General features: G+C 37.6%; 2 protein-coding genes across 2 annotated transcripts; one reads left to right on the plus strand and one right to left on the minus strand.

The window, feature by feature from the left end:
* The first annotated feature begins 984 nt into the window (after window positions 1-984).
* Window positions 985-8,253, plus strand: LOC137297888 (zinc finger protein 271-like). Its single transcript, XM_067829863.1, has 2 exons — window positions 985-1,075; window positions 3,315-8,253. The coding sequence occupies exon 2, from the start codon at window positions 3,346-3,348 to the stop codon at window positions 5,305-5,307; it is 1,962 nt and encodes a 653-aa protein (XP_067685964.1). The 5' UTR covers window positions 985-1,075; window positions 3,315-3,345; the 3' UTR covers window positions 5,308-8,253.
* A 1,554-nt stretch (window positions 8,254-9,807) lies between these two features.
* LOC137298927 (uncharacterized) lies at window positions 9,808-19,711 on the minus strand. The gene is made up of 7 exons (XM_067831308.1): window positions 19,552-19,711; window positions 18,359-18,475; window positions 17,403-17,495; window positions 15,679-15,930; window positions 15,250-15,375; window positions 13,572-13,664; window positions 9,808-12,710 (listed from the first exon to the last, which is right to left on the minus strand). Exons 1-7 carry the CDS (start codon window positions 19,670-19,672, stop codon window positions 12,472-12,474), a joined length of 1,041 nt encoding a protein of 346 aa, XP_067687409.1. The 5' UTR covers window positions 19,673-19,711; the 3' UTR covers window positions 9,808-12,471.
* Window positions 19,712-20,016: the final 305 nt, after the last annotated feature.

Genomic DNA, 20,016 nt, shown 5'->3' on the forward strand with positions numbered 1-20,016 from the left:
TTTTTTGGGGGCGTGTCACACTTTGTCCAGCTACCCTGCACGATATTTGTAAGGAATTTACTATTTTCAGTGATATGGTGTGTTTGCAATAAGCACACTGTAATTTACTCGCTGGTATGTGTACCTTCAAGTCACATCAAACAGCTCGTGAACAGAAGAAATAGATACACGCAGATGGATTGGATAGCTAATTTTCACTGACATCTCCTCCTTTATATCCAATATTTACTTTTCCATGCTACTTTATTTAGCTCAAGATAGGTGAAATGAAGTGTTTGGGTACAAAAACTTATTCACGTTCTTTCTCTACGTTAATTTGTTATATAATTGTTAACACAGATGTGACATAAGTATGAAATCGGTGCTGAAAATCAGTATCAGACAAACATCAATACGGACATATCTCAGAACTAATTTCAATCTGCTTCAGTTCTTTAATTCCAAAACAGTTTGCCTGACGGTGCCACGGTTTTCAGGAGACACGCGAGATCAGGAAAAAAATATTCTGTAGATGTAGGTCATTATTATTTGCTTGTTTGTTTGTTTGTCTGTTTGTTTGTTTTGACCAAGTGACATGGTTATCCCGTTTATCCCACATGTTTTGTAATTCCACACCTGTCTTACAGTTTCTGTGTAATATACTTTGACATGGGAAGTTGACCTAATTAAAATGTCACAACCTTCTCTGGATCGCCCCTACTTATCAAAGACTTCTTTCCAATATCATCTCAATACAGAGATGTGTGTTTAAATAAAATCTGGAACTTTTGTCACTATAAATTACATAAGTACTGAAAAGACAATCTGAAAGAAACTATTTGCATGGTCGTAATTATAGCACATTTACATAAGACATGATAAAAAGTAAACTTAACTTTCAAAGAGATTCGAACACATTGAGTTGTGGTCTCGTCGTTTGAAAGATACAAGTCAGCTATTACCTCCCTTTTGTGACAAAGGGGGGCTACTCCAAATAGTGTTACCAAAGCATTAAAATTTCAATTGCTATGACAAAAGTGGATTGACTGAGCAGTAGATGGAGCTTCGTAAGGACGACTTCAAGAAGTTTGAAAAGGTATACTGTTAATGAATAATGTTTGTTTTGAAAGGCATCGAAAAATGTCCCCAAAAGTCAATATGATTGGTAATGTTTCGTAATACACGAAGTCAGTGGGGTGAAAGTCACACAATAGTTTCGTCGTTTTCAGCCCGTATTGATAGCTACGGAAATGTGAAGAATTCAGAACGTGTGCCTTCATATCTAAATGAAGCTGACGTAGCAAAATAATGAGTTTATGGTCGTCTCAATTTAAGCAAAGGGCTAAAGTCCAAATTGACGTATAACTGACGGCTACCAGTCGAATTGCACAAGCTAAGTACTAAGTTTCCCAGCAAATGTGGACAAATGGTGCCGGATTTTGGGTGAAACTGATCCAACTCAGTCCAGGAGGAGATCCTTGACCTGAGGGCACAGGACAAGGAGGGCAAGTTCCTGTTCAACATCCGTGAGCCGCATCCATGGACCATCCCGCCACTCAGAAGACAAGATGAAACAAAGATTTATGTGACTTGATACCATAGAAACAATTAGTTTGAATAATTACATTCATCCAAAGACGCATATTGAATGTATGTCTTTGATTTATCCATGAGATTACTTCCTATTAATCTTTATATGGAGAATGTGATGGCAAAGGTGACAAAAACTATGCATTTACAGCATATGTATAGTTAACCATTTTAAGGAAATTGGGGCATTTTGACAAGTGGTGTTCGGATTAATTAAAATAATCAATGATTGGTCGCAGTGACCAAACAACCAAGCTATCGATCACATTTTCTCAAAATCGAACACAAAAGATTTTGGAATTACTGTAATACAGTTTGAAATACTTGAAAGACTTGATGAGGAACATATCTAGGATGCTGTCAAGGCCTGAAAACGTGTTAAAGTGTTAGATCCTCGCTTCATTTACTGAAAATTCATGACTGAATGTTTCATGAAAACTGTGGGTAGTTAATCTTCATGATATATTTGTCATTTTTAGGTTACAAGTTTCATCATTTGACATTTGATGTGAAATTGGCAAATGTAATTTGCGCAGTTTCTAAATAGCAAAAACACAACAGAATCAAATGTGTTTTTTTATACTTATGTGAGAGAGAAATCTAAATATGGCACTAACCAATTATTTTCTATGATTGTTTGTTGGTATTGAACGAATCATCAATTGTCAGATTTCCGCCAATTCCCAGCACTAATTTCGACACAAATGGACACAAACAATCACTGCCCACCCCCATTTCAAATTTCTGTTTACATATTTACCTATTTGCATCTACTGTAGCAGATGACACCAAATAGTGTTTATGAATTATGTCACTACTATTCAGTATTCACATGACCTGGGTAGGTCCAGGGTAGAATAGGTCTTCTGCAATCCATGCTTGCTGAAAAGGCAACTCAGCTTGTTGTACGAGGCAACTAACGGGATATGGTGGTCAGACTAACCAACTTGGTTGGCACATGTCATCGGTTCCCAATTGCGCTGATGGATGTTCATGCTGTTGATCACTGGATTATCTGGTCCAGACTCGATTATTTACAGACTGCCCCCATACATTATGGCTGAGTGTGGCGTAAAACTAAACTCACTCGCTCAGTTTTCACCCATCTGACAACTCACTTAAATTAGTCTTTAATGTGGAAACCTATAGCATTGAATTTGACGTCCATATTCTGTCCTAATTATCCTAAACTTTTAGGTAGGTATGTACTTAGCATTATTGTTGAGATAAGGTATGGTAAACTTTATTGACCAACATGGGAAATTTGTCAAGCATTTAAAGAGCCAATACAATGCATATACAACAAGTAATTTCAAGTATATATAGGCCTACACAGTGTCAAGTTATCACAATATATTGGTGAATCATAATATAAAAATCAAATGTGCCACATCATTGATTTTACTATTACATGTTTGGATGGAGATATAGTAGCTTTTTATGCTGTATGGGACAAAAGTTCTATTAGGTTCTTAATATTTGATTTTAAAATGGCAACAAGAAGCAGAATTTCATAAGATTCATTTTAATAAAATGTGATTTATCCAACTGAGTTGACAGAGCTTCCTTTTTAACTCTTGAGTCATGTTGAAGAGGTAGATGATCGAAAGAGAAGCCACAAAGTTTGCTGGATATGTTTACAATTTTGTCAAGATTGTTTTTCTGCGCAACAGGATTGTATTGCTAAAACTGAACTCTCACTTAAACAAAAGAGCATTAGCATGTTTTGTTTTTTTTATTTCCAGACTACAAAATTAGAAGCCCTTTGACCTGAAGATGTTTACTATGAGTTCCCCAGAAGAGTCCTATCTGAAGTGTGAAATCTGCCTTGCCAGTTTCCGAACCAAAGAAGATTTTCAGACCCATGAAGAAGAACACCTGATGAACACGGAGATCCCTGGAGATATGAGGTCTCACTCTCCAGGTCCAAGTGCAGCAGAAGCAGGTCTGATCTATGTCTGTCCAATATGCCAGGAAGACTTTTTGTCTGATGATCATCTGAAAAAGCATGCGCTGTTGCACCATGGTGTGGACTCACTGGAGAGTGAAGTGTTATCAGATGAATATAATCTTTCTGAATACAATGCACCGAATTACAAGCATGACAGTGTGGGTACTTCCTTGTCTGGTGAAGATGCTGGTGACAGTACAGTTTTGGAGACAGGTGAGGGATGTTCCATGTCTGATAGTGAAGATGTCACTACTGTGTTTGGTGAGATGATGAGCGAAGGAGTCAACTCACTCACAACCAAGACAGGAGTTTCTCAGACAGGCAAGAGACCTTTCTCTTGTAGCTTTTGCGACAAGTCCTTCCTGCGAAAGTTTGACCTCAAACGTCATAATGTCACTCATACAGGGGAACACAGTTTCCGATGTGGAACATGTGGATTGGGTTTTCTGGATTCATGTGGCCTTAAGATCCATTTACGTACCCACACCGGTGTTAAACCATACAGCTGTGGAATATGTGGCAAGGCCTTCTCGCGGCAGCATGATGTTAAGCGGCATTCAATCATACATGCCAAGTCTCGTATTAAATGTAAATGTATGGTTTGTAATTTGAAGTTTAATGATCTTACACAGCTTACCAGACATTTCATTTTTGCTCATTCAGAAGGAGATGTGGTTGCATGTTACATGTGTGATTCCACTTTTAAGACGAAAGAAGAGGCTTTCAGACATGTAGAAGAATCACATCCGCAGAAGGAAATAGTGTCCAGCTCCAAGGTAGCACTTGCAGACCAGGATGAAGATCAGAATGACTATTTTGATTGTGCCACAGGATTGAACAAATGTCCTGTATGTGAAAAGCTGTTCACACGGAAAACTGACGTAAAGAGGCATTTGAAAACACACACAGGACACAAGGATTTCATCTGTGGTATTTGTGGAGTGAGTTTCATGGACTGTTCAGGATTGAAGGTACATTTAAGGACACATACTGGAGAGCGACCTTATCGGTGTCATGTCTGCGAAAAGAGCTTCAACAGAGGTTATGACCTCAAGCGGCACATGACAATTCACAAAGATGAGCAGATACTGAGCTGTAGGGTATGTGATTTGAAGTGTGAAAATATCCCCAGTCTTAATGAGCATCTCCAAAGACATAAAGAGGCTGTAAAGAAATCGCAAGATAACAAACCAGAATCAGTATCAGAAGATACTGATAATCCAGAGGATGCTTCAGATCCTGAACTTGGAGAGCCAGAAAACATTTCTCCCGCCAAAATATTTTTCTGTCATGTTTGTAAAACTGGATTCAGCCGTAGTCACGATTTGAAACGACATGTAAGCAACTTCCATCCAGGAGAATATTTTTTCAAATGTGATGTCTGTGGTTTCCAGTTTGATAACCGTCAAGATCTGAAACATCACATGAAATCCCACTCCACCAAGCATGTCACATGCTATCTTTGCAACACTGACTTCGAATCAGACTCCAAGTTACAAACTCATCTGAAGTTTCATACTGGCGAAAATCAACATGAATGTGTCATCTGTAACAATATGTTCTTCAATTCTTATGATCTAAAACGACACATGATGTCCCACACTCAGGAAAAACCTCACAAATGTAGCTTGTGTTCGTGTAAGTTTTTCGCTGCATGTGATCTTAAAGTTCACCTCCGCACGCACACAGGAGAAAAGCCATACTCCTGTCCTTTGTGCTTCAAAGCTTTTAACCGCAAGCATGACCTGAAAAGACACACAGTGGTGCACAACAAGAATTCTTCTTGAATATTGTACATTTTCGTTTGAAAATAGTTTTGTTGGTTTCACAAGGCAACTAACCAGGTATTTGCACATATTGTATTTTGCTAAAACTATTTATTTTCTAACTTTTTGTATACACTTTCATCATGTCCAGAAAGAATTTACTTTGATGGATACTTGTGACAATCTACCTTTGAATCTTTTCATCTCACTCCCATGTTGTCTGAAGTTCATGTGAAGAATATGGCCCATTTTCACCATGGCAACAGTGTGGGCTGTTTTGCGATATAATTGCAAAACTCAAGTAGCCCAAATAGTCGTCCCCTATCATGCTTATGGTATTTACTTTTGGGAATACCAATTTACCTGAGTTTTATATCAACTCACAAACATAGGGGTCCAGAGAACACCTAATTATTAGTTTTAAGGCTCCTTACAGGCATTTACGAGGGTCCTGTTTAGTAACTGTGTGGAGAACTGTGTTTTGATAATTTCTTCAGAGAATGAAATGAACCATTGATCATGAGTAGTGATGGGCGAAATGAAAGAGGAAGAAAAATACTTGTCATAGATGTCTTGTGGGTAAAGTGAATAATATTGTAGATCTCTCTGGAAGCAGTGAATTGTTTTCTGTGTCCATTCTCTACATTTACTCTGGATGCACATTTGTGCCTCGCCTAAAACCCTTTATAGTTATCACAGTCCTACACTAGGTATCCAAAACCTTTAAAAGTAAGTACCTCTTAATACAAAACCACTGGAACATTTTCACAAGCATTCATTCAATTACATGCCTCATGTGTATGTTACAAGTTGATAATTGTATATGTAAAGAAAATGCATACTTGTCTCCATCATTCTGCAACTGTGTAGAGTTGTGTCCCCTGGATATGATAAGATCCACTGACAAGCAGTTCGAATCCCAGATGTTTCCTCATTATGATCATTATGTCAGTACAATACCAATTGGTTTCATTGTGAGTGAGGTTTTAATGATGTGCTCAGACCATAGGGCTGTTAGATATGAAACTTGCCAGCTCTGACCAAAACTTACCTGCCCACAAATTATCTTCATATACAAAGTTTAACCTGACCCTCTGATAAGTGAATTTGAGAATCTGTCTGTGTTCAAAATAAACCGTCCCAGGCAGTCAGGCAGGCACTTAGAATATCAATCAATATTCGTATCAATATTTGCGTAACTGGATATATATCAATGTCATCTTGGAAGAAGGCTGAAAATAATGCCTGATTGATATGCAGGTAACTTACATCAAACCCATGGGCATTTTGCTGACATCCATATTTAAAATAAGATAAAGAGGTAACAAGGTTTGTCTGTGTTTGATATTTGTAATATTACATGGTAGTTTGTGTGTCATGATTGTATCATTTATTTATGATTTAGAAACTATTTTTGTAGATTTGCACAAATTAAAAAAGGGGTTTCACAATGCTCATTGACTGTTCTTTAGATATACAGTATGGTTCAAAATTATTGAGAATAGCTAAAGCATTTCATATTATTAAACGAGAACAAATCAGGTAAAATTGAATGTATTGTGAAAGTGAACTGACCTTTTCATGTTGTGTAGGTAACAATTTAATATTTTATCAAGTCTCCTTGAGCTTCACGGCACAGTCTAAGACGGGTAGGCATACTTCCTATCAGAGAGGTTAGTGTGTCGTGAGTTATGCTGTCCCAGTATCGGACCACTTCTCTCTTCATGTCTTTAAATTTTGTCAACCCCTTTTGATTCACACATTCCTTCATCATCCCCCAAATGTTCTCAATGGGATTTAAGTCAGGAATATATGCAGGAAATGGTAATGCAGTCACATTTTTCTCCTGAAACCACTGCTTGGCATGTTTTGCGGTGTGTTTAGGATCATTATCTTGCTGCAAAATCCGGTCATTTCCATAAAACACATGTGCACTTGGAAGGAGAAAATTATCTAATATGTTAGTGTAGCGTTGACTTGTCAGATTTCCCTCAAACACACACAGCGGGGTCGTTCCTAATAAGGATATCCCTCCCCATACGTGAAACTTTGGGCTGTATTTAGGTCGTCGATACAACGGTGTTGACGCAGACTTTGTCCATATTTTCACATTATTGGGATATACCCATATTGAGCGTTCATCAGTAAAAATCACATTTTCCCAGTCAAAGTTTTCATGTGCCAAACACCACTCAACACGCCTGTCTTTATGTTCTTGTTTCATGAGAGGAGAAGGAATTCCAGTCTTTTTCTCCCATCCAAGATCAATCAAATTTCTTCTTACTGTAGATTTTGATACAACTGTTGATCCCCTTTCTATCATTTCATACCTGATGTTGGAGATGCTTGCCCTTTGCTTTTTAGACGCTAAAATTCCCAGCCGGACGCGATCTGAGAAGTCCAATTTTCTGGGTCTCCCTGCTCCTTTCTGGTGCCCAAAATCCTTTCCCTCTTTAAAATTCTTCCTAATTCTATACACAGTAGAAAGAGGAGTTCCTGTTCTCTCTGCCAATGTATTTACATCATCAATTCCTTGATTACACAACTCAAAAAATCAACCTTCTTTTATCTTCAGCAGACATTGTTGACAGTGCTGAGGAAAATGACGTCTGCTACAAATTCAGGGGTGGTAACTCTAATTGTACTATAGTCAGTAGGCCAAGATGAGTTACCTCCCTTATACCATTACTTAGTTTTAAGTATCAGTGAATCAGTTCAGGTGTTAGGATAGCTCAAAGTAAGAAGAAAAATTCTCAATAATTATGAACCAGACTATACATGACACATGTATATTCTCAAACCCATGAACTAGAGAAATATTTGTGAATTTACAAGATTGTAACAATGTATATCCAGCTATTGCCATTGTATGTCTCATATACAATAGTATTGTCACTGGTATTCATATAGTTTCAATAGGTGCAATTGCAAATAGTTATAAATAAAACATAAAATATGCAAATTTCACCCCTGCCTCTGTGTTGGTTAGCAAGAATTACAACTAATTCTGATTCTAGTTACTTCTCTTTGAGTGGAATTAGCGTAATTGATGAAATGGATGACTTTGAGATTGTCAGCAATACTTTGATATTTTGATATAATAATCACTATTTTGCAGGAAAACCAAGTTCTCTGGATAGTTAACTTCTTTACTGCAATGAATGCAACGTTTCTGTTACGGTACTAATGTTGCTATGAAGTATTCGTTGCATTAGAAAGTTGACTATCCATAGAACCTGAATTTCTGAAATACCTCTCAAAGAAATTATACTATTTTGAAGTCTAAAAGTTGGTTTAGCACATTCATACAACAATTTATCCAGCCTCATGTAAGAATGTCGAGTTTTGATTGGTTCACGTGAGTCTGATAAAATACCATGTACACCCGTCACAATCATGCCGTCAAGCCTCGGTGACGTGAAATGAGAAAAGTGCATCGCCAAGCCTTTAATAACATGTGCTGCATTGAGGTCAATCGATCACATACATTAAAACAAGTCAGTTTGATGTGTATTGCTTTCTTTTGATTTGGTGAAAACATTCGGCTAGATAAATGTGTTATCACATCGTGTCGAGGGAAATATGGGGTTTTATCAGTCCCTCGTAAGGTTGTAAAGAATACAACTTCACGCAGAACTGCTAAAACCTGGTATTTCCCTCAACATGATGTGATAACTTATAATATTAATTGCTGAAATCACATATTCAACACTATTGTAATAATGTGGGCTGCTCTATGAATACACTTAACCAAGACAAGTATCCCTAACAGTCATCCCTTTTACTGTATGTATTTTAAGGATGGTGCCAGTTGTCTCTCACCACTCCACTTGTTGGCCAAATCTCTGAAATGTTAGCAACTCTCTGTATATACTGATATACGAAACTGCAATATCATCATAAGCAGTCATACCATACCAGTCATGTGTGTGTTAATTCTACCAAACCCTATGCTTCAACACATCAGACCAGTACAACAGTGCTCCCCTCTAAGGACAGACTCCTATCTTTGGTTTGGTATGTTTTGTCTAGCAGTCATGGTGACCAGTGATTCCTGGAGATGTCGGTGTGGAGAAAGGATCTGCCATGATCATGATTATTGCAAAATGTGTCTGCCAATGTTAATGTACAGCATCTAGGAGTGTGTTCTGGATTCCGAAACCCAACAAGCTCTGTATGAACCTCTCACTTCCTTCAGTAATGGGAGTTAGAAATGTCAACATCACTTGCATGCTTATTGTCTAACAGCTTCAAAGGCAAGCCTGTCCTATCTCCATAAAACAACAGAGGACGCAACTCATCTGAGGAGCAATGTGCATGTTAGGAAATGGTTCTTCACTGCAGTCAGCAGTAACACAGCTGTACAGTGTTAACCAGACAAACAATCCACTATTACGGGCAACATCTCCGCCACCTGTGTGAGGTCATCAGCCAAGGCTAGAGTTAATCATTTACTGAAGTTTTATAGGTAGTAAGGCACTTGAAACCTCTTCTCACTGGAAGACAAACACACAAGCAAAAGACAGAGCATGTGAGTTTTGAGAAACCAAAACCACTCCTCTTTGTTTCAATATATAGATAGAAGAAAAAGCTTCGCATATTTATTGGTACATATGCATTGTAAAGAAAACACAATCTTAGTTGTCAACTTTAGCTGTTTATATGTAGTTAATGATAATCAGAAAATTCAAGCAAGCAAAATACATATATATACAAGTATATACATATTTCAATATTTCAACAAAAACAAACATTTTAGCTCCTTCAAAGCAAGTTTCACAAATATTTTGAAAAATGCAATTTGGTAGACTTGAGGAAAGCACTAGAGATTCATGTTTACACCAGACCAATTTTAGTGTTAGTTTTATGGATTTTGTCCTCAGAAAGCCTAAAGGCAGGAGGAAAAATCAAACACTCAGGAAGGGATTTCTCGTAAGTTTATGTTTTATGGCCAATACAAACACTGCAATTTTATTTTCGATCAAGAATATTTTTTTTCTTATTGTTGAAAAACAAAATATGTCAGGCAAGATCCATAAAACAAGTAATAGAATTGGTCTGGTCTGAGAATGAGAAATGAAAACATGGGAAAATGCATTGCCAAACATGACCTTGAGGATCAAATATCCAATCATCATTGGTTACCTTTCATCCTTATTGCAAGTTGTATCAGGGCATGAAAGTCCCCAATATAATTTTGGCCAGACCACAGGGCTCTTTAGATGTAAAACTTTCAAGCCCTGACCAAAACTTATCTGCTTGCAAAAAGAACAAATATACATGCCTAAAATCATAACCGAACCATCAGACAGGTGAATTTGGGAATCTTGCAGTCCGTGTTGAAAATAACCCCTGGTCAGGGTTCGTAATGCTATTGTCAGATCTAGAATTTGGAACAAAAAGGTGATGCAAATACATTGTAATACCAAAGTATTTGATTCAGCTGACTGAAATTAACATGAAAAGGAAAAAAAGGGTCCGCGTACTTGCCCAAACAGCTATCAAGCAGGCTTTTTGGAAAATCTGTTGAATAAGTTGATACTTTTTCCTGCACATGTGCTGGGATGACAACATTTGTAGACAGAAGCAACATGGGTGATATGATAACATTGGGGGTGTATTCCATATGTACTGGTGAATTGTGACAACCCTAGTATCTATGTAAATATACATCGATCTTTCTACATATGTATCAACAACAACACAAGGGACATTAGGTGTACACATGACACATGAAACATATATATGTGCAGAAGCAAGCATATCAAACAACAACACATCTACTCAAATGCTGTAATTTCTAGGCAACCTTCATAAATAAACCAGTGAAGATCTGGGTTAGATTTGGTCTTCAGGAACCCATACTTGTCATAAGAGGCGACTAACAGGATCGGTGGTCAGGATCGCCGACATGGTATTCCAAGTAGATTGATGCTCATGCCGTTGATCACTGGATTGTCTGGTCCAGACTCAAATAATTTACAGACCACGCAATATAGCTGGAATACTGGTGTGTGTAGGTTAAGCGACCAACCAACCATAAATAAATTAGCCAGGCATCAAACCTGCATATACTCATAGGATAAGAATAAAGAATTTGGTGCTTAGCGATTTTCCAGCATGAGGCAAAATGATGGAACTTCACTGATAACACTTTCTGGAATGTTTACTCAAGTGAATGTTGATTAACACTATCAGTATATTTGCTGTTATTCATGGCCAAGTCTACCAGTCCTCCATATTCAGTGCACTCTAGTTAAATGCTACCATGTTTTTACTGGAACAGATTCCTGCCTGAATAAAACCCCAGTCATAATGCCAAACTGGATATAATGCCAGCTGCAAATGTTTTGGGGTTTTTTTTAACAAAAACTCATATTACCCTGGTTACTCATTGTAATGCCAATTATACTAACCGCATGTAGTATACATACCTTAAACTCAAATTAATTGACTAAACTGACTAATGCTTTAAGGAGTCTTGTAATCCAAGATAGGAAAACACATGTAACAATACACTTCCTGCTACCTACAACGAGCAGTCAACTGCAGCCTCTAGACGCTGAGATGCTGGGATCATTCAAGGCGCATAACACGAGACATCAGCTCACTCACCTTGTATGTACAAACCCCAAAATGGAATGGAATAAATTTGCATAACAATCATATGAAGCTTAAATATCCCTGTTCATTATTACTGGTTGAATGTCTCATGATCCTGACCAAGTTATTTCAGTGTAGTCGTGCTACACATGAAGCCAATTTTCAGTTGTTCTCAAAGTCAAGAACTGCCTGGCTCCCCAAGGATCAACAACAATACAAGTAAACATGCTGCATCATTAAATATACTGTCATGAGATGCTCCCTGTGTGGGAGCAGCTCATGGTGAGTTTGCAGTGGCTCGACTCAATGAAGGGCTAGCCGCAGCAAAACTCATGTCATCAGTACAACATGGTGCAAGCTCATACTGAGTGATGCAGTGTGATGTAGCTACTATGAACAACATAAACCTTCACATCATTACTGTTCATGTTGGCACACATTCCTTACTTTGATTAATAAAATCAAACTCAAAGCCAAAAAGCAAAATTAGAAAGCCCCTAAATGTTTGTGAGTCATCAGTCAGACATAGAAAATATCAATATCTTGACACGGTCTTTCTTAGCTTTCTAGTACACCGGAAATCTAAGAGGTGATCTCATATTTTGCCGGGAAGGAAGCTGGAAGCTTGGTATCCGTGGTAACAATCGGGAGTTTGAAGCAGCCAGCATCATAGTTCTCAACTACACGATCTTCGACCTTGGTGATGATGCGAAGACATCCTGTGAGTTTGGCATCCTTGATGTCCAAGTTGTACAGTTGGAGACAAAGGGACACGCCCTTCATGCTCAGCAGGGGAAAGCATGCAGGAGGCGGGTTCCTCACTGAAAACAGACAGATATCAGTAACCATGATAACAGCTTCCTATCAATATCTTCTCCAATTTAAATAGTGTCTGCAGTAAAATAATCAAAATCAATTTATAGAGTGACATTAAGTGAATATTTTTTAAATTGCAGTCAGCAATGCTCAAGCCATCTCAAAACAAAGTTGACCAAACATGTGACTGAATACACACAACACCATCTGTGGCATCCAGTCACAATGACAATGTGTACAGCAGGGTACTGAGCAACAAAGCATTTGTAATGTCAGGACCTGTCGTAACTCAGTAGTTTATCATAGGTATACAAAGGTTGTAGCATTCTGCGGATCTGGACCCAGATCATCAAACACAACCTCCCTCCCCATTTAGGTTGACTCATGAAAAGAAAAGGTTAACATCATGTAAGATTAATCAGTTACATCCAGAAATCCTCAGAATCTTGCACAATCAATCACTCCAAGACAACTGACTGACTCAAATTCAGTTAGTCTATTCAATGAGTCAAGCCCACTATTATATTTCTAGTAAGAAAGGAAGACTAGATTGAATCGTGTAAATCAAGAATGACTTAGGGCCTGCGCACATTGCAACCTTAGATGTGACGCAAAAGGGCTGACAAGAACACAAGTGTCTTGTACACCTCTGAAGAGTTATCCAACTATGATTTTTCAGGGATTCAAAAATTCAAGATTTTGCAACAGGTACTTCCAAACATTATGCCTGGAACATTATGTTTCAACATCGGTACGGCCAGAGTTACTTCCCTTTGTTTTCACTGTCCACTTTTATTATACCAAGGTCACAACTTCTCAATTATGCGGGTCTTTAAATCACACACAAGAACTAGCATCAGACTCACCAGAGACTGTCTTGTTGATGTAGACTTTCTTGTCCACCGAGAGACTGATGTCTACAATGGACTGCTTGGGTTCAAATGTCAGGTTCCCACACACTGGAGAACAAAACAATATAACACCTATTTATATAACACTGTCTTGTTACCCTTCCAGTTGTCTTAAGGGGTGTGAACACAAAACAAGCATATTGATAGTTTTTTTCTCAACCTTATGAAATAGCCATCTATGTCTAAATACCAGAAACATTTAGAACAAATCTGTACTATTCCTGTTTTTATACATCAAGTTTCCATTGTGCACCCAGACATGTTTCTTATTAATTAATTTGCTAAATAAGACTCTGGCCAAGATGGAAATATGGAACACAGTTTACAATAGCAAGGTCAAACAAGAGTCATCAGAAGATGACATATCCCCCTGTCCCCCACATATTTGAAAGGACAAATCATCTGACAGTTACTTATTGTCTTTTTAGACTAAGTTTGAACTGTTTCCATGCAATTCATCAAAAATATTAATGCTATATATCTGTAAACAGCCAAAGGCACCACTTCAACATCTGTGTCATATATCTGCCAAAATCTGTTGAAAGATATCAAATGCTTTTCGAGAAACAAACCCATCCATCCATTTTGAGCCTTAGTCCGAATTGTTTCCATGGAAACCACAAAAAACAAAGATGCCAAAACTTTGTAAATAGCAAAAGGCACCACTTCGTCGTCTGCCTCAAATATCTGTCAAGTTTTGCTGAAGATTTTAAATAGTTTTCAAGTTGTATTCAGGAAACGAGGCCCATTCCTCCATTTTGAGACTAAGTCTGAATAGTTTTCATGGAAACCCAGAAAATGATAAATCACAAACACCTGTAAATAGCAAAAGGCACCACTTTTGTAGTTTTGCTGACAGAAATTAGGAAGGTTTTGAGTTGTGCTCATCGCCCTCCCTCCATTTTGAGATTAAGTACGAAACATTTCCATGGAAATCGAGAAAGTAAGAAATCACAAAAACCTATACATAGCAAAAGGCATCACTTCAGGTTCTGACTGATATATCTACCAAGATTTGCAGAAAGATATTGAACGGTGTTTGAGTTCTGCTCTGGAAACAAAACACACCTCTCACTTTTGAGACTATGTCCAGATGAACATGAGAAAATAATAAATCACAAAAACCTGTAAATAGCAAAAAGGCACTACTTCAGGTTCTGATTGATATATCTACCACGTTTTGCAGAAAAATATTGAACGGTTTTTGAGTTCTGCTCTGGAAACGAACCCCACCATAAGACTAACACCTAAATGTTCCATGGAAAAACAAAAAAAATATAAATGCCAAAAATCTGTAAATAGCAAAAGGCACAACCATAGGCTGAGATTACAATATCGATCAAGCTTGGTCTAAAAATATTGCACGGTTTCTGAGTTATGCTCCGGAAACAAAATGATTACAGGCGGACAGACGAGGCGTCGACTATATCCCCCTGCATTACATGCTGGGGGGATAAAAATCAAACTCACTCACACAAACAAGTTAAGTAGTACGTTTCATACTCTGCCTTAGAGAGTAGCTTAGTAGCTAAATATTGTGGTCACTTATCTTGTGAAAGTTGATGGTGTACTCATGCATTTTCCTGACTGAACTGGTTGTCACCTGGTGTAGTAAGGTCAATGGCGTACTCACCTGTGTTGTTCAGACCAATGGTGTCCAACTCTATATGAGCACAACACCCACAGTCATAGTAAAGGCAGCTACACCCACTTCCAAAAGAACCAGTATTTGGCTTCAACAGTCTCTTTACCTCTGCAACTGTACAAGTTCATTAAAATCTTCATTCATAGATATGTAGCAAATCTTGAAAACAAAATATACATGCATTTCTGAAGCAGTCTGAAGCTATGGTCAAACTTGTAATCCATATAAAACTCAAAAATACTATCTTTACAATATATCACTGGTTAAACCACTAAGAGTCCTTGTCAACAGTCTCTTAGACTTCCATTGACAACATGAAGAAAATATACCAAAATTAAAAACTCTTTCATAAATAGTTAAATAAAAAGCCTTTTCAACAGGATAGTTGGGAGACACATTCATCAAGTATATTCTCACCATCAAGCCAGTACTGCTGGCTATCCTTGATATTCTTTGTCCCTGACATAGCCAGGGCAGGGCTGTCTCCTGGAGGAATCTTAAAACAGCCAAGCTTAACTGATTCAACAACAACTGTAGCTAGTCTGGCAATGAGATCAACACAACCACTGAAGGTGTGCTGACGGATACTGAGATTGTAGAACTTTATACAAATGCTGGCTTCTTTCTTCAGGAAAGGCAACCCCAGACAGATAGGAGGGGGGTTTCTAGCTGAAACAAGACGCAGTAAGTATGTGAGCTTGACTAAAGGTTGATGGGAATTGGCTTAAATCTCATTATCGTGATAACTGTACATAGATTCATTTGCAAATCTCACATCTCTAGACATATTAAAGGATGACTAGAATGTAAGGAACAAATATCTTTAAGATAAATTCAATCCTGACATGGAACGAGCTTGTGGTACTTATAAAATGTAAGAAAAGACAAAGTCATGAATAACCCCCACAATGGCAAAATACTCTTCATGAATATGTCTACTAATTATGATTACAGTATGTCAATGTTTTGACGTGCATATCGCAGAGTGGAAGGAGAATATTGCAAGGTTTTACCGTTCTGATCCAGAAAAAAATACACTACCAAGTCAGTCAAGGTCGAACTTGTTGCCAAGCAAAATACAAAAAAATAATTCATTCAGAAATCCAAACCTACCAAAAGGCACCACTATACCACCAGACCTATCTACGTGCCACGTTTGGTGAAGAAACTGGCAGTTGTGGGGGATAACAACTGCAAACAAGTGTTCCAAAATTGTTTCTGTTTGATCATGACGAAACATTATTGACTGCTTGGTCATTTAGTCATTGCCACCAATCTTTGATTTATTGGGCAACTACTAAAGGTTGCTCTGAATTCTCTCTTGGCCATAAGACTACAGATACTCTTGGAGTGAGAGGTAACTCTGAAGTGATGAAGACTAGGATGTTTCACACTTATTTGATAGTCACCATGTGCAAGATCAAAACTTACTGACAGTAGTGGTGGCTGTAAAGGAGTTGACATTATGTTTTGTCAGATGATATGGGCAGTGTCTACCTTGGCCATAACATCATTACTACTACAGTAGCCAATAAAAAACAATGGACCAAGCACCTCTTATAAAAATGTTTCTTGAAATTTAAAGACAATAAGTTGAATTTTCAAGATGCTAGGTTGAAATTTCAAGATAAATAACTTGAAATTTCAACTTAGTGTCTTGAAATTTCAAGCTAACTATATTGATATTTCTCAGCTTAAAATTTCTCGAAACTTTCCTTCAAATTTCAACTTTATATGTATCCTGAAATTTCAACTTATTTATTTTGAAATTTCAACTTTGTATCTTGAAATTTAAAAAACAAAAATTTAAAAAATGCATAGCCCTAATGTGTGCCTCAAAGGCTTCCATAAAAGAAAGATGCTCTTGTTCTCCTAGCCAAACTATGTCCTAAAGCATCAAGGACAGTATCAATGTGGAGTGACTGGAAGTTATCCACAACAAATCATTCAAACATCTCATAATAGACACGCTTTCAAGTTTTCACACACTTTGTTATAATCCAGGATTCATGACTAGCCTTCTCCTAAGTTTCATAATGTTGTTGAGAAGGCTGCTGAGAGACAGATTTATTTGCCTACAGACCATCCCATTTCTTCTAAAGCATCTACCTTGATACATACAGTCATTATTCAGGACTTACCAGAGACAGTCTTGTTGTAGTACACAACCCCATCCACGCTGAATGTCAAGGACACTCCATACTCATCAGGTAGGTAGGTCAGGTTGGTGCACACTAGATGGAGAGAGAAACACTCTCAGCTAATGTTATCATGGTAACCCTTCCATATACATGTAAGTGAATGAATGTGTTTCCACAGTGTTACGATTCCAGCAATATCATTAACAGCAGGGAACATCAGAAATTAGCTTGACACACTATACCCACGTGGTTAATCAAAACCGAATCATCAATGTTAGAATATTTCAACATTTGGGTAGGCCATCACTCCTTCAAATAGATTATCATTATGAATACTCATCATGCTAATATATACAGATACCAAAAACATTGCACTATATTTTACCTAATAAATATGATGCCATGAAGATTGTTAAAATTCGGCACCCTTTACATATATCATTATCAATACAAAAAGTGAGCAAGTAAGTGAGTTCATCTTTACCTAGCCGTTAGCAATATTCCAGCAATATTGGAACGAGTGACACCAGAAATGGATTTCACACACTGTGCTCATGTGGGGAATTGAGCTCTGGTCTTGGGCATGACAAGCAAATGCTTTAACCACTAGATTACCCCACCACACCCATTATCAAAGAGGGTGGAGACATCAGACCTTAAAGAATGTCAACGATATGTCAATGTCTTCACTGCTTGTGATCCAGGGCTAGATTTTCGAAGCTCTCTTAGCGCTAAGATACTCATGTGATAATGTGTTAATGTATGGCACTTACGACTATCTTAGAGCTAAGAAAGCTTCGAAAATCTAGGCCCAGAACACATGTGCTATACTTGGTGCCCAACTTACTGGTGAAACAATGTCAATGAGAGTCCATACTTTGGTATCAGTCCAAGAGTAGGAATCCTAGTAGGATGTCTAACTGAAATGTGTTGTGTCAAATCTGTACGTTACTTACCTGTGTCATTGAGTCCAATTTTAGACACTTCAAGATGAGCACAACATCCACAGGTGTATCCAACACAGCCACAGCCAGTTCCATTGGGTTGTTTCAACTCCACAACTTCATGTGAATCTACCACCAGAACAGACAAAGTACATGCCATCAATTAGTAAGGAATGATGACATGAACAAAACCCAATATAAGAGAATTAGAAACAAATAAAATCATTCCATCATCAAGTGAATGAATGAGTTTATGACACTTTCAGTTTTAGCAATATTATAGCAACAAAACAGGAGGAGATCCCAGACATGGGCTTCACACAATGTACCCATGTGATTTCGATGTGACTTGGTGAAAACTTTAATCACATAGTCCAGCATTAACTTGATGACTTTTCATGGACCTTTGCTCTACACTTAGCTGGAATATGAGTTAATGACCACCACCAAGGATAACTCAAGGCTGCACAAACCAGTGAATGTTCATCATGCTTACCTATTATGTATTTTGTTTTTTATTTCAGAAAATGCAGAGATAATTATATTATTTGCATGTCGCTCATCATGTTTTTTTACTAACGCCTACGAATCCACCACGCTTTCCGTCTACGAATCCACCGGATTTCCACGTCTACGAACCAGTCTGGTCTACGAATTCACTGCAAGACTAAACTAAGCCGGCACTGAACATATTGATATCATGTATAAAGTATATGGATGTATCATAATCGTTTATTTCACTGATTGAAACCACATCTTATGATACTGGGAAATCATTGTCTAATTGATAGCGAAAACTAGTGACCAGGAAATCAGAGGGTTCACTGATATTCTAAATGAACATTAGATCTACATGACACACGATGCAGTAATGTGTGAGAGATTTCATACACGAGTTGTGACAGAATTTGAAACTATTTCCCAGTAGATCTACTGTTGCACTGTCGTTTCATGAAACTGAAATATTAATTGCGTGATCAGCTCATTGCAAAATATGGAGTGGGTTGACCACGAAAATACTTGTTTTGTCTTCTGCATATTCCCCAGTGGAAGCTGGTGAGTAGTAACAGCAAACAAAGAACATGTAATAAGGTCATAGCACTGTCTCTGCAGTGCAGAAACATTTTTTCTTTTTAACCGAGATGTAAATTACAGAAATGACGTAGAAGGAAATACCAACAGTATATAAATGGATATAAACTTACCTTTGGTTACAAATATTCTTGATATCTCTGTTCCTGCACTGCCAACACTTCCGGCATTTGTCAACCCACAACAAGCAGCTATGGCAAACACGAAGAGAAGACTTTCCTTCCTGAATGCCATCTTCGTGATCTTGTTGTTATCATGAAGGGCAGATAACTCTATACTCTATTGCTTTACCACCAGTGCGTATGCAGCAATATTTGGCGGGAAATTCAAAACTGGTTGAAATGATGAGGACCTGCTGTTCATTGAATATTTTATGTTTTTAGAACATTTTTACTCAGAAGAAGTACATAACTCTTGCATAACAAAAATAAATATTTGTTCGTTTTTTTAATAGATCTAGACAGTAGATCTATCTATAGGTCATGAAGTATTCACAGTTTATGCCAGATGAACATCTCTTATTCAGCATTGTCATATTGATTCTATTAATTTTTCTACAATACTATCATGTATTTTTA

The sequence above is a fragment of the Haliotis asinina genome, chromosome 10 (genome assembly GCF_037392515.1).
Source record: "Haliotis asinina isolate JCU_RB_2024 chromosome 10, JCU_Hal_asi_v2, whole genome shotgun sequence".
Classification (NCBI taxonomy): domain Eukaryota; kingdom Metazoa; phylum Mollusca; class Gastropoda; order Lepetellida; family Haliotidae; genus Haliotis; species Haliotis asinina.